The following is a 16222-nucleotide window of genomic DNA, read 5'->3' as shown; positions in this document are numbered from 1 at the left end:
GCTTAGTCCATCACAAATGTGAAGTAAACTAGACTTGCCTAAAAAGCTTCCTGGCTGCTTCTCTGAAACCCATTTCATTTCACAGTCTAGTAAACTTGAGTCTTGTATGATTTATTGATGCGCCTGATCTGTAAGGGCAATAAATTCCAATTCCTTACATGTGCTATCTCGATTACTTAGAATCAGGTGAACATAACTGTGGGCTTCAGCCCAAGGCTGAAACTTAAAAGAAAAAAAATGAATGGCTGAAAAGTTTTTAATTTATGATCTTTCTAAATAAACATTGGCATTAAAAGTTCAAATGTTTTAGAGGGAAGGGATGAGTAAGAGCTTTGTCTATTTACTTTTTGTAGCCTTTCTTTTATAGCTACATTTTCCATGCTATTTAAAGTTGTTATACTTACTCATCCTCAATATTAAGAAAAGAAATAAACTCATGACAATCTACTGTCTTTTAGTTTTACTGCGGTCTTAGCAATCCTATTATTTGCACATTAACTGGTAGTTCTAGGGTATAAAAATATAACCAAAGAGACTTTGTTGATTATAAGACAGCCATTTGCTGTTTCATAGCAAAAAAAATTAACACCAATAAGTATCTTATTCACTAGCTGTATTGGTTTTCTCTCTGTGCTGATATTCTGGTTTTGTTCTTGAGCATTTGTGAGGAAAATAGAAGAGATTTATTATTCATCTGGAGCATACAAACTTGAGGGTCCAGGTCACCCCAAAAATTCTGACATTGTACTATCACTTTTTTCCTGAATTAACAGAGAGGTTTTAAAATTGGTGTAATTATCCACATCAGGTGGATAATTCCCTTGGCTCTTTGATCTTGGCAACCTTGAAATGTATTTAACCATGCTTATCTTTTTTTTCATGATGAGGTACAACATCTATCTCCAGCATAAATGCCTGTGTGCAGAAAAGATGATAATTTAAAATGCTAAGTAGTTCTGAAATGATTTGAGTGCTTGTTCCTTAGGAATGAGATGAAAGCCTTGGTGATTAATTAGGTAGCAGGGCTAAAGCACTTACTTTTTGGAAAAGTTGATGTTAATAAGGACTCAGTATCTATCAACAGTTGATCCAGGGTTATGTGCTGTGCAGCTGAAACAGCCTGGTGTACAGGTTGTTGGCATTATGCAGATCACCTGCATATTTATGATTGTGAATTGTATACTCTGATGTTTAATGCATGCAATAATTCTCCAGTTCAAGCAGTAATGCAAAGAGGTCAGTTGTAAATACTTCATTAGGGGTTTGAGTCTCCATGAATAAAGATTTTTGCCAGAAACTTCACAAGTATTAGTTGTGTAAGTTGAAGTGAACTGAATGTGCCATGGTGGAGGCTGTGTTGTAAGAAAACCACAGGACAGAAACACAGGAAACTTCAGTTCATCAGGATGTCGCACCTGTTTGTTCAGTGTCTGCTAAAGTAACTTGTCTGATTTTGATACCAGTCTCAAGTGTCATTTTACCAGTACAGCTAAATAAGGAGACCTGTCTATGGCTTGATACAGGTATTTATCTGTATTTAAAAGTACTTCATTATTAAAGTTCTTAGACTGAACAGAGTGCTACCTTATTCTTCTTCACTTTAGGAGAAAATCCTGGTTTATGTTCTCTTCTGATGTTAGGTGTAGCTGAGGCTGAGTAATCCATCTAAACTCTGTGCATCAGAAAATTTGTATACTGCTACAATATAGGAGCATCTTCAAATGTCTGGAGAAGGCTAAGGTCCATGCCTACCTATTAGTAGCCCAGCTTTATCCTCCTAGTCTTGAACTTTATAGAAAAGAGAAATGTGTGTAACTCTACTTAGACACAGATCTTGAGTATGATAGAAGAGCAGTTGCAAAATAAACACAGGTGGGATATGCTACCTCAACACTTGTGTTCCATCAGACAGTTCTGGAAAGGGCTGGTTATGTAAAACCTCTGTTGACTTGAAAATCCCAGGCCTGTGATCAGAATTGTATATACAAGAAGTAGTAATCCATACATTGGCTTTTTCCTTAATTCATCTTTCATGATTCAATAATAACAGAAACTTATTTTAATGTTCAGTTTTTTCTCAGTGTATGCAGGACTCTGGAAACAGTGGCTCCCTTTCCTCAGAAAACCATGTCATGGACGTACCTATTGCCAGCCAATCTGCTGCCATTTTAGTAGTGTACTATAGGCAGCTAATTGCTATGCTATGTTCCTTCAACATTTAGAGATGGCTGATTGCTTTCCTGTGCGGTGTGTGTGTGCGTGTCAGGTGGTATGAATGTGAATGTTTGTTTACTGAAACAGCTCAGGTGATAATTGAGATGTTTGTACTGAACTGGTTTCAAAGCTGTGGAGCAGGGCTGGACAGTGTACAGCCCTGTCAGATGCATAGCAGAGGTTTCACATTAAGTACCTGCTGCTTTTGCTTCTTACTATTCTTCCTGAGCCTTTGGCAGACCTTGGTACCCCAAAGCCAAGGACTTTAAACTAGATTGGAAGGGGGAAGGGGTCGAAACTGGGCTCTCCAGAAAGGAGCCCAAGGGTGGACAGCCTAAGTTAAGAGCCAAATCAGCAGCCCAGCTGAAGTGCATGTACACCAATGCACGCAGCATGAGTAACAAACAAGAGGAACTGGAAGCCATCGTGCAGCAGGAAAGCTATGATGTAGTCGCTATCACGGAAACGTGGTGGGATGACTCGCGTGACTGGAGTGCAACCATGGATGGCTACCGGCTCTTCAGAAGGGACAGGCAGGGTAGGAGAGATGGAGGGGTAGCTCTGTATGTTAGAGAGTCTCTTGACTCTGTAGAAGTTGAAGTCAGCAACAATAAGGTTGAGTGCCTGTGGATCAGAATCAGGGGGAAGGCCAACAAAGCTGATATCCTGGTGCGAGTCTGTTACAGACCACCCAACCAGGATGATGGGGGTGATGAATTATTCTACAAGCAGATGGCGGATGTCTCAAAATCGCCAGCCCTTGTTCTCGTGGGTGACTTTAACCTGCCAGATGTCTGCTGGGAACTCCACACAGCGGAGAAGAGGCAGTTAGGAGGTTCCTAGAGTGTATAGAGGATAATTTCCTGCTCCAGCTGGTAAATGAGCCTACCAGGGATGGAGCCCCGCTAGACCTCCTGTTCACAAACACAGAGGGGCTGGTGGGAGATGTGGTGGTCAGAGGCTGTCTGGGGCACAGTGACCGTGAAATAATAGAGTTTTCAATACTCAGGGATGCAAGGAGGGCCGTCAATGAAACCTCTACGTTGGACTTCCAGAGGGCAGATTTCGGCCTATTCAGAAGACCAGTTCAGACTGTACCCTTGGAAACAACCCTTGAAAACAAAGGGGTCCAGGAGGGATCAACGTACTTCAAGAAGCAAGTTTTGAAAGCACAGGAGCACGCTGTCCCAGTGTGCCGAAAGGCAAGCCAGCAGGGAAGACGACCGGTCTGGCTGAACAGGGACATTTTGAAGGAAATTAGGATAAAGAAGAGAGCCTACCATTTATGGAAAAAAGGGCTGACTACTCAGGAAGAATTTAGGAATATAGTTAGGTCGTGTAGAAAGAAAATTAGAGGGACGAAGGCACAACTTGAACTGAATCTCGCCACCTCTGTGAAGGATAACAAAAAGTCCTTCTACAGATACATCAATAGCAAAAGGAGGGGCAAGGAAAACCTCCATTCTTTACTGGACATGGGCGGGAATATAGTTATCAAAGATGAGGAAAAGGCTGAGGTATTTAACACCTTCTTTGTCTCACTTTTCAACAGTAGGACAGGTTGTCCTGAGGACAGCTGGCTTCTGGAGCTTGTAGAAAGAGACAAGAATCTGAACAGCCCCCCTGTAATCCAGAAGGAAACAGTTAGTGACCTACTGAGCTGCTTGGATTCCCACAAGTCTATGGGACCAGATGGGATCCACCCAAGGGTGATGAGGGAGCTGGCGGAAGAGCTCGCCAAGCCTCTCTCCATCATCTACCAACAGTCCTGGCTCACTGGGGAGGTCCCAGATGATTGGAATTTGGCGAATGTCACACCAATCCACAAAAAGGGCCAGAAGGAGGACCCGGGAAACTACAGGCCTGTCAGCCTGACCTCAGTGCCTGGCAAGGTTATGGAGCAGATCATCCTCACTGCAATCACACAACACCTACAGGATGGACAAGGGATCAGACCCAGCCAGCACGCATTTAGGAAGGGCAGGTCCTGTCTGACCGACCTGATCTCCTTTTATGATCAGGTGACCTGTCTGGTGGATGAGGGGAAGGCTGTGGATGTGGTCTACCTGGACTTCAGCAAGGCCTTTGACACTGTCTCCCACAGCATACTCCTGAAAAAGCTGGCAGCCCACAGCTTGGACAGGGACACTCTGTGCTGGGTTAGGAACTGGCTGGAGGGCCGGGCCCAGAGAGTGGTGGTGAACGGTGCTGCATCCAGTTGGCGACCAGTCACTAGTGGTGTCCCCCAGGGATCAGTGTTGGGGGACATCAGTAAAATATCTTTATTGATGATTTAGATGAGGGGATTGAGTCCACCATCAGCAAATTTGCAGATGACACTAAGTTGGGGGGGAGTGTCAATCAGCTGGAAGGCAGGAGGGCTCTGCAGAGGGACCTGGACAAGCTGGAGAGTTAAGCTGATTCCAACGGGATGAGGTTCAACAAGGCCAAGTGCTGAGTCCTGCACTTTGGCCACAACAACCCCCTGCAAAGCTACAGGCTGGGCACAGAGTGGCTGGAGAGCAGCCAGGCAGAAAGGGGCCTGGGAGTTTGGATTGACATGAAGTTGAACGTGAGCCAGCAGTGTGCCCAGGTGGCCAAGAAGGCCAATGGCATCCTGGCCTGGATCAGGAACAGCGTGGCCAGCAGGTCCAAGGAAGTGATTCTTCCCCTGTACTCAGCGCTGGTGAGGCCACACCTGGAGTACTGTGTCCAGTTCTGGGCCCCTCAGTTCAGGAAGGACATTGAGGTGCTGGAGCAGGTCCAGAGGAGGGCAACAAGGCTGGTGAAGGGACTCGAGCACAAGTCCTATGAGGAGAGGCTGAGGGAGCTGGGGTTGTTCAGCCTGGAGAAGAGGAGGCTCAGGGGAGACCTCATCACTCTCTACAACTCCCTGAAAGGAGGTTGTAGCCAGGTGGGAGTTGGTCTCTTTTCCCAGGCAACTATCAGCAAGACAAGAGGGCATGGTCTCAAGTTGTGCCAGGGGAGGTTTAGGTTAGATATTAGGAAGAATTTCTTTACAGAGAGGGTGATCAGACATTGGAATGGACTGCCCAGGGAAGTGGTGGATTCTCTGTCCCTGGAGGTTTTTAAGATAAGATTGGATGTGGCACTCAGCACCATGGTCTAGTAACCGCAGCGGTAGTGGATCAAGGGTTGGACTTGATGATCTCGGAGGTCCCTTCCAACCCAGCTGTTTCTATGATTCTATGATTCTATGATCTGATCAGTTTGGAATTTGCATTCTGACCTTCTGCTGTTTTCAAAATGGTGTGCTAAAGCAAACTGTAAGCTGAAATAGAAATCTAGGTTTAAGGTGACAGAAGAGTTAAAAGTCTTCTAAGACTTTTAACTTCTAAGACCTAAGACTTCTGAGCCCTTGAGATGAGTTGTCTTTAAAACTTAGTCCTATATAAATCAAATACTTCTATTGTGAGGGAATAAAAATATTAATTTCTTTATTCTTTGTAGTAGACAAGTTAAACAGAACTGAAGGCTGGAGGCATTGAGATTCAGGAGGATTTACTGATTGGAAGCTGTGTAACCTGTACACAGATTCATTCATGCTGTGCTTTGTTGTACCAAAGGTAACAGTGGAAACCACAAGGACTCTTTTTATTGCCTCAAGTAACAGTAACATCTAAGGGCTATCAATGAGTTTTTAAAAAATGATACAGCAACTTGAATGATTAATTACAAAGAAAAACTCATATGAATCTAGTGTTCTAAAACATCATTAATATTATAACTGTTGTTGACTGAAATTGTCATTCAGCTTCTGTTTTTCCAGAAAATACTAAAGGAAAAGACAGTATATAAGCAGACAAGTTATAATGAAGGACTAAATATTGAGGCTCTTTCTTTTCTTTTCTTTTCCTTCTTTTAATTTAAAATGCATTATTGGTGTTGATAAACAGAAAACTTGCTGGAGTATGACAATCCTATTGTCAGATTTCATTGTGGTGTAAGGCTTGCTTAATAGTACACAACTGAAGTTAAATACCATATTGCTAGTGTTCAGTGACAGCCCAGCCCTTTAACTGCTCAGAAACACTAAGTCTTAAAACACCTCTGTGAGCATAGGAAGCCAAAAGATGATTATATGCTTTGCCTTATAGCCATGGCAGAACTGAGATTAACCAATATATCTATGAGTTTCTGATAACTGTATTTCATCACAGTGGTATGTGTTTGTCACAGCAAGAACTTAGATCACACTAGCATTGGTGCCTTAAAACCTCTTTCTGAGTAGAAGCCTGTATCTTTCATCCATCCTGTAGTTCGTTTGAAAGGGAAAGAAGACATCATTGTGATAGATGCAGCAACATAAGGAATGGGGAGTATAAAGCAACTTCCCTTCTTTCCTAATGTTCCCGATTTCTTCCCCATATTTCAGTTAATTATTTTTGTGCTTTTAAGACATTTAGTAGAGGCTAGTCTTAAGACAGACAAAACCAGTAGGTTGAAAAATAAATGTAAGTAGAGATATATAAATAGACTTAAAATAAAATGCCTGATTCTGCTTAAGAGAAATTGGAAATAAAAGGGGAATGCTCCAAGTTAATTTTTATTTGTATATTTTGTTCCATGTCTTTAAAAAATTCATTAAAAAAAATACCCTATTTCAAGTACAGTGTTTTAGAGTCCAGCCACCCATTTGACCATATCTTACTTGGCTGTGTAAACTAAAAGTTCCTCAGAAGAAGGCAAAGATGACTGTTCTGTGCTTCATTAGATCACCTGGGGATATGACTGCATGACCCTTGAAAACACTGTACAGGCTATTGTGGAACAATATCTGCTCGGAGTGCCCTTTAACAGGGATCTCATCTTGATTAGAAAAGCAGAAACTGTGTTCTTTTTTTTTAATTCAAGTTCAGCATAGCTATTCAAGGATTTTTAAAAAGTTCTTGTCTTGTTTTCGAATGAACCAACTGAAAAAATCAGACATGCTATTGGACTCTTGTCTTGATAACCCCAGCAAGAACTGACTGATTTGGCCTGTGTAGCCTTAAGGAATTTTCTCCTTTTATGCTAGTGCTGAGAAAAATGTAAATTTCTACCAACTTGTTGTTTATGTTGGTGAGACCAAAATTAGATCACTGATGCAGCCCAGCCCCCTTATAGGAGTTGTTACATACTCCTGAATCCAGAGCTTCCTTGGTAAAGGAAAAGGAGAGTGTACTGCATATTTTGAAAAAAACGTCACTTTTTTAAAATGCTGTGCTTTGTAAACAGAACACAATAGTGAAAGCTATTGTTTTTCTCTTTATTTTTGTAATTTGGAGGTGGCAGGGCATATGGCTGTCAAGGTAGACAGTTCTGTTTGGAAATCATGCAAGTAACTATCAGTGAAACAAATAAGACATTGCAGTGGTTTATGGAAAGGCAAGTAGTTATATTCTTGAAAAGAAAATAAGTGAAATTGCAAAACATGGGTTTTTTATGTGTTAACATTATAGAGGCACTTGTAATAATGCAGAGGAGTAGGAAAGCATAATTTCATATTAGTGTCATAGCTCATGAGCGACAAATAGAGTATCATGTTTAGTACAGCCTCTTCTGTATCTTACTTAGAGCTTTGAAAACTTCAGCATGATGTTATTCACTAGTGTGGCATATATATACTATTCAGAGTTTAGGATATTATCAGTGATGTGTTTAGTATGTAGCCTGGCTGACTGATCAGTTGAGCACTGCAGAGCACGCTTCTAAAGAAAAAATCCTAGTTCAGCCCCATGTGTTTTGTTTTGTGTTGCTGTTTTTCCTTCTCCTACTTTTTATGCAAACACAGTTTTTTCTGAATTTGAGAGGTACAGCTTTCACATTTGTTAGAGTAATGTTTACAAGTTGTTATATCAATGCACAGTGTCAAATTCTTTCCCTAGCTGGAGTGCAGGGAAATAGGAAGTGTTGAATGTTAAGAAAGACTGGGAAAATATCACAGTCCCTTAATGGAATATCACAAAAGGGCATTTGCAAAGATGGGGCACTCGCTGCAGAAAGAGGATGTGCACCATTCCTCATATTGTGGCCTTGCAATGCAGCTTCTGTGTAGACATTACATAGTAGAAATACCTTCCTTCACAATAAAAATGGTAATATGACTTTGTTTGGAGAGAGATGGTTTTAGTCCAAGACGCCCTGTATTTAATGTATAAATACCATTAAAATTAAGGGAGAACAGGCTAAATATTCATCAAGCAATTTTCTGCAATGAATGTTGTAATACACATTAATACTATTTGTGTTACATAAGTTGCTGTCGAAAGGAAATGCAAAAGTCATTCAGGTTGAGGTTTTTAATCGGTGGAATTCTTAACATTTTGAAGTATGACTACTTACTGCATGTTTTTCTAATCTTCTTTGTATTAAATTATTGCATCTGCTTCTAGGAAACTCAGATGTCATTTTGTTTGAAATAAACGAAGTCTGTAAAGTGTCTGAGAATAAGGAGTCATTTTTCTTCTTCAACTTCTAGTGCAGTCAGCTGCCCGTATTCAGAGTTGAACTTGAACAAAGAAAGCCTCTTACCTGACCGGTTGAGTGGGGAGATGCCTGCAGCCAGTCCTGTCCCCAGAAACAGAAAAGCAGAAGCAAGTGAAAGATCCACCTCTCCTGTAATCAAGTAATTATGATTAAAGGAATGTCCATGACTAACAGCACTACTTTATGTCTGTGTTCTGCAGTGCAGTTTATAGTTGTGCAACGGCTGAATGGTTTGAGAAAGGCCTGCCTATTTATCTACGTTTTCATTTACAGGGAGGAAAAATGGCTTTATCTGTGCTTATGAAAAAGGTCACCAAGCTGTCAAAGGCTGAAACTGATTTTACTGTCTAGGATTTAACAAGAGTTTGGTTTCATCTTCAGTGTAACTATCTAGACCACTGGTTGGTTGATTGGAATTTAAAATTGAATGTTTACCAGTTGGTTTCACTTTAGAAAATTATTTATTTGTGTTTCTTTAGTTGCTGGAGTGGCCTTATAGACATGACTGTAAATTAATGTCGCTCTGTGAAGAACAGCCACTGTTCTGTCATTATGGTGGGAGTGAGGAATCAAGCTATTGGGACTGAGTTTTGCAAGAACAATGCTAAAGTCTGTAGCTGAAGCTTTTAAGCAGGAGCACTGGGAAAAAACAAAGGAGTGTGATACCAAGATGATTATTTTCTGATGATGATTTTATGTAAGAAATTGTGGATACTGATTCCTGTGCTTATTTTGGGCTATGGGAATACATAGAGAATTTTAGAAGGAAAGGAGAAGAAGAGAGGCTTTCCACTCTTTTTAAGGGCTGCATTAATATAAATGTAAAAATGTGAATTTTTGTAGTGAGGATTTCCAGTTCCCACTGTAATGACCACATATTTTCAATAGAAGGTATTTTAAATTGCATTCTTGGAGACAGTTTCAGCTTCATACTTTAAAAACCAAAATACTACACTGTCAGAAGAGCACTGCTTGATTCAATTGTTCTTATAAAATGTAGGATTTTAGAAATCTGAAGTGATTTAATTACTCACTGACAGGTAGCTTGGGTACCATCCCAGTGAATCCAGTAGCAGTTTGAGGAGTGTCCTCTGTGGTGGGAACTGTGTCAAGTGCTGCTTTTTTCATTGTCCCAATTAAGAGGCTACATATGACATGTTAAAGGATGCATAGTGGTATATCATGGGAGAGAAGGGATAGGAGGAAAATGATACTTCAAAGTGTTCTTGTGTTACAAGTATTTGAAGTGGATAGCTTATTATCAAAAATACTATTGGACAAATTCTGTTCCTATTGAATTGCCTAATCATTTTACCATTGATTTAATGAAGAAGAGGGTTCTGTATTGTGATTTCTGAAAATCCCAGGTATACAATTTTGTTGGTGGCAAGTAAACCATGTATTTCTTAAAACAAAAAAACCCACCTTGTATGTCTTCTGTTATACTAATGACTCTTTGTCTATAGAGAAAATAACTTAAACAACAGCTTAGCTGCTTCAACTTTTAAACACTCTGGTAATTTGTTTTAAACAGTGACAGAAAATGCCCCAGCCCTGGTCATGTAGGTACGAAATCTTCGGCTCAGAATCGACCATCTGGGAAAACTGGACCAGAAACAACTAAGCTGGAAGATGCAGAAAGTAAATCTCCTTGCAAGAAGCCCCTCTTCTGCAATGTGAAAGAAAAGAAGGCACCTGGGTAACTCTCAATTCCTTTCAATGTATTGGTTTTTTGAGTCAGTCAGTGTAAAATGCAACTTATCAGGCAATGCAGTTCAGTAATTTGTCTGTGGAATTCTTCAAAGTAGTGGGGAAGGAGATGGAAGTTCTTTATCTGTCTTTATATTAGAAATAGGGGGAAGGGAGTATCACAACGTATATAATAAATAAGAAACGTGTATCAGATGAGAGGAGAAATACCTGCAATACAGATCAGTTATTGGAAGTTGAGATCCTTCTTCCTAAGTCTGTGTACAAATACGTTATTGTGTATGAATAAACACGTACAAACGTGGGAAAATTAAAAGTAGTTCCTTAACTTTCAGCATCTGGAGTACATTTTTGACAGAAAATGACATGAGATAGTTTCCAGGCTTGCACTGGAAAATAATATTTATGGTATAAAAAAAGTTATTTTTGAAGTTAAAAGTTGCAATTTGGTATTTTCATGGGGTAAATATGTGAGGCAATAGGATTCCATGCATTTTTTTATTAGTTATGGTATTACTGCTTTATTTTATTGGCTGTTTTCATACAGAAATAGATGACACCCTGGAACATGAAGTGTTATTTGTTATATATTTACATGTGGTGTTATTTTGTGCTCATAATAAATAATAATTAATAAAAATAATAAATAATAATAATAAAATAAACTGTGTCAGCAATAATAGTATCTTGAGAGACAAATATTGGAGAGTTGGTATTATATGATAAATACCCCACAGTAAAGCTGATGATTGAAACTTAACTGTTTTTTAAGGATTGCACTTCGATGATCCTTATGGTTCCCTTCCAACTCAGGATATTCCGTGAATTAAATCCTCGGAAAACACTGCAAGATTTTTTTAAAAACTTGTTTTTCAAATTGAGTTAACCAGATCTATCAGTGTTTTATGATTTCCCTTCCTTTTTCTACTAGATTGTTTTCTTTTGTGGACTATTATTAATTGTTTCCTTTATTGCAAAAACCTATGCTAAATTCAGTGTGTAGCTTTTTGCATCTTTTTAGTTTTGGCCAGCTTTTCTTTAAAACATTCTTTCATGTTATTTCAATGAGATTACAATGTTCAAGTTATATTGGAAAAGTTCTAGTAGGAGCATCAAGCAGTGTTGGTATAATTTTTATACTACAAATAAGCAGCATAAACTAGTCATACTCAAGTGAATTTAAACAGAGAAAAAAAAGACAGTTTCAAGTGTAATTTTGAAATAACCTGTGTTATAAAATAGTTGTCATTCACCATTTTAACCATTGTTATAGTAAATTCACCTTTTTTTTTTGAAATATACTTTGGCTTTACAGACTATCTCTTACAATTAATTGAAGAAAATTTTTTTGTTGTCTTTGATTTTTATAGAGGGTGTTATCTTTGGAAGACCTGAGATAACCAATACATGTCCTGTCTGTTCATTGTTGAGTCACTTTTATTAAGAGAATTAACAGTCCTGTGCCAACTTTGAACTACCCAAAGACTTTTCAGTTTGTATTTGAACTGTTTGAATACACTGATGACTGTCTGCATTTTATCATCTAGCTTTCCATATTCATTACGTATCCAGCATAGTCATAGAGGACTTTCAGATGAATAATCTTCCTTTGAAAAAGGCATAAAAAATAATGTTCACAACATTAGGTATATATGAACTGCTGGGGTTATAAAATATTGAACATCTGGTTACTGCAGTACCCAGTGGATCTTTTTAGATGTGTATTCAAAGTACACAGTCATAATTGACGACATAGATACATACACTTGTGTGCTCTTTAGCTGCTGAGTTCACAGTGTGGGTTTAATTCTGTTTGACTTCAGTTCAGTTGTGTATATCTTCATATTCCAGGTAATCTCTTGTTTCAAAGAAGTCCTTGATTGAGGAACCGACCACATAGGAAACCAAACATGAGTTTTATTATACTGTGTTAAATCTAAGTGTTACTCAGCTAATCTCCAGTTCCACTTGCTCCTTTTCTTTTTTCTTTTTTTTTTGAGCTTTCTATGCATCAAACAATTATACTAGAATATTTTGGTTTGCAGAATTATGTATGTAATTACTGCTTGCTGTCTGTCCCTCTAGAATGTTCCTGGGATGAAAATTCAGTATAAAAATTACATGCCTATAGCATATTCAAGTTTAATTTTAAAGTATCTTCCAAGTAGCAAAAGAATTTCCCTGTAATAGGAATTCCACTCTGTAAATCTTTACAGTGAAAGAAGGTGAACACTCACACTTGGGAATCAAATTATACTGCTTCTTAAAAGGAAATTCTGTTTGTCTTCCAACCTTTTCCCCAAAACCTTCAATTCATGCTACTATCTTGTATTTAACTAGTGAGGTAAAATTTCGGGATGCGTGTTGCTATGAAAATTGTCCTCAGGAAAATAGGGAGGTACCTGTTTCCTCACAGGTTTTGTTGATCTCTTTTCCTCATTTTGAATTACAGTTGTCATTTCCTTTGCCTTTGGATCAATTGCACTACTTAGTAGCAGGTTACTTTAGAAGTTGTCTGTGTTTGTGGAGTTAGGAAAATAATTTTTAGGTAAATAAGTCAAGGTAATGTTTCTGATGAAGATACTGTGAAGGAGGTCTTTGTGGCACTCTTAAGAAGGCATGCCTGCTGTATGCATTCCACTGGTAATGTTTGTCATACTACAAAGGCTGGATTTTCTGATTTGCTGTGTTCAGTGTTCACTTTTTCGCTATTAATAGTGTGTTAATTATATTATTATTGATGTCAGTGATCTCGAAACTCCTAGTTGATTTAATGACAAATACTTTCTTGTATATAATATAGAAATGATATTTAATAGTATAAATGTAAACAGTGGAATTAAACAGGTCTGTTTCTTCTGTGGATTTGTGTTTTGAGGTTAGCTAATATTGATGTCTAACCAGGTGTTAGTCTAGAGTGGCTTTTTATCTGTATTTGTGACATTTGTAAAGAGGTTCTTGTTGACTGCTTCTCTGGTACATAGATGAAGCATCCATTCATATAGTAGTAGGCTTTCTTGTAGTCTTGACTCTAAGATTTCTCTCTGGTGCCTACTTTTAGAAAATGCTCATTATGTACTTAGTATCGCCGAGAGCTCTGCATCTGTGATGGTTTAGTAAGAATTGGCCAAAGTGTTCTCAAGTTCTTAAAAGCACAAGGAAATACACACGTAATGTCAGCAAGTTCACATCAGCTTCATGTCTGTAAGAAACCAGGCTGGGAATACCTTCTGAAGGCAGAGTTTAAAAAGGAATTTCCCAGGGGCTGATTTTAAGATGCAAATGCACCCACACCCACCTTGAGAAATTCTCTTATTTCCACTTCTCTTGCCCGGTTTTTCTCAATAGGGGGAAGACGTTCCCTCTGCAAATTTATGGGCTGGCAAGGCTGAGGGAGCAGCCACAGGCAGCAGGCAAAGAGTGACTTTTCTAGCTGGATAAGAAGTAATGCAAAAACAGATACAAAGGAATACAGATATTTTCAGTAGGATCATTAACTGCTGCACAATAGGGCGTCAGTATAGTAAAGGAGTTGATGTCGGGTGGAGATGAAGGTTGGGCATAGAAATATTAGATGTTATTTCAGACAGCTCCTGAAAATGGCCTGGATAACCAGGAAGGCTTTGTAGGACATGCAGCTATATATGTGGGTTTGCGCTTCCAATCTTGTGCTGTGGACACATCCACTGCCTTCATTTGTATATTTTCCGGTTTCAATTATGAAGTCAAATGTGTTGATGTGATTTACATAATCTTAGTTTACAGTATTCTTGAGACATTGCAAAATTCATGCCAGTAGTCATACCGGAAATCAAGTCAGAAATTACATCCTCACTGTTTTTTTATTTTATGATGATACAACATCCTTTATGTGGGAATCCTGGTGTGTTAATAGCATTGTTAGCAAGAGATGTCATCATGCTTAGTGATTTTTATGATGTATTAATAAAAATTGAACATCTTATTTTCCTCAGTGGAGTATTACAAACAAAGGACACCATAAAGAACAAAGAATGTGAAGATGAGGAGACAGAAAATAACCTGCTAATTTCAAATGAAATTAAAGGTAAATTGTCAGTACTTCATTTGTTTCATGTTAAAATCTGCAGAATTGAAGAAGTGTGATGTTCTTTGAAATTCTCATGAAACTTATTCATGAGAATTCTCATTACAATTTATTTTCCACATTCACTATTTGTGTCCAAAACAACAGCAACACTTTCAGCATTGTGTTTCTTTATCTTATAATCATCAAAGGCTTTGCCAAGAATTTTATCACAATTGTAAAGAGGAGTGCAAAATAAATACCGATATAAAAAATTTCAATTTAAGAATGTTTTTCCACTGACTTTTAAAAATAGGTAATTAAACCAGTCCAAGTTGTAAAAGTATAGCATTCACTTACTCAGCCCAGCCTCAGTCTTGTTGAGGGTGACTGTCAGAGTGGATCCTGGTTGGCCAGACAGGAAAATTTCTTAACAGTCTCCTGCACAGTCTGATACTTTCCAACAGCCCATATGCAGAGCAGGCTCTTTATTTTTCATGAGTGTTAAAGAAGAATTGCTAAAATTTTTACCTCACTGAAAAACTGGAGACAGTCCAGTGGAGGACTTGACATGTGAAGAAACGTTGAAAGAATTTGGGACAGGAAGTCTTGGAGGAATGTAGTCTCGGTCCCCCAGTAACTAAAAGGTAGTTACAGAGAAAATGAAGGTATGCTCTCTTCCAGGATACTGAGTGGTGGGAAAAAGAGAGTGGACAGAAGTTGTTTCAGGGAAGTTCTGTGTGAATATAAGGAAGAAGCTATTCACCCTGAGAAAAACTGGAGTAGGCAGCTTAGAAAAGAGGTGGAATCTTTCTTGCTGAAAATCTTTAGGACTTGGCTTGACAGAGCCCTGGATAACTTAGTCTAATGCCCTGCTCTTAACAGAAGGTTGTATCCTATGGTCTCCAAAGGCCCCTTCCAACATGGACTTTTCTTTCGTTCGGTGATTCTGTGTGGTTGTATGTACTGCTCTATCAAAACTCTTGGCTGTTCACAGATCCAGTTGGGCAGATTGAGGTAGCTGTTCATTATTCATTTTTATCCTCATTGTTCAGAAAGAATACAGCACAAATCCAGAGCATCACAGTCTAACATTTGATAATTATTTTGCGTGTGTGAAACTTAATATGTCAAGCTTGGATTGAGTCAGTGCATTGTTTGAGTGCAGCTTTTGCTGCAGTATTTTATTAACTCATGCAAGGTCAATACAAAGCTAAATGTCTTAATTTCCTAATCTTAATTCCTTAAATTTTTAGATTTTATTCAGCAATTTGTGTGCAACAACATGAAGTTTATAAGGCTTTCATCAAAATTCATAGGTTTTGAGTAACTGTGGTTCTTTAAGGGCTATGTATCTTACCTTCTAAGTGATCTCATCTTTGTAAAATCAGAAAATTCTTTGAGACTAGTAGAGCACTGCATAAAAATAAAATTAAGGTAGTGGTTTATTTTTAATTATTAACCTCTGATGCATTTTTTAAAATCTAAAATATCATTTATCTGGCAGCACTTTTCAGATGGATCTAAGAGGCACTCTAAAGAATGTGTAAAGTATGAGAGATTCCATCTGTTGTAAGAGCTGTGAAAAAGGTGTTATGGTGTTTTGAAACATGATGTAGTTCAGAATTCTAGAGAAAATGAAGCATTAAAAGAAGAAAGTCTCTAAAGCAAATAAAGAAAGAGAGGTTTTGGTCATTTTAAGTATTTTGTTTCAGCAGAAAGGAAGCATGCGGTTTTTGTTTGACTTTGCATTATACAAGAAAG

At 38.5% G+C, this 16222-nt stretch overlaps 1 protein-coding gene across 6 annotated transcripts in view; it reads left to right on the top strand.

The window, feature by feature from the left end:
* The window catches only part of L3MBTL3 (L3MBTL3, histone methyl-lysine binding protein), an 87338-nt gene that overhangs the window by 62480 nt on the left and 8636 nt on the right, over positions 1–16222 (top strand). For all 6 annotated transcript variants that reach the window (XM_027691253.1, XM_027691270.1, XM_027691261.1 and 3 more), the window contains 3 exons: positions 8696–8842; positions 10238–10402; positions 14388–14479. In XM_027691253.1, coding sequence (XP_027547054.1) covers positions 8696–8842; positions 10238–10402; positions 14388–14479 — 404 coding nt within the window. The remainder of the gene's footprint in view (positions 1–8695; positions 8843–10237; positions 10403–14387; positions 14480–16222) is intronic.

The sequence above is a fragment of the Neopelma chrysocephalum genome, unplaced genomic scaffold, assembly GCF_003984885.1.
Source record: "Neopelma chrysocephalum unplaced genomic scaffold, ASM398488v2 Primary Assembly neopelma1_23, whole genome shotgun sequence".
In the NCBI taxonomy this organism is placed as follows: Eukaryota; Metazoa; Chordata; class Aves; order Passeriformes; family Pipridae; genus Neopelma; species Neopelma chrysocephalum.
The sequence above is the reverse complement of the archived record's forward strand: the minus strand, read 5'-3'. Positions and strand labels throughout refer to the sequence as shown.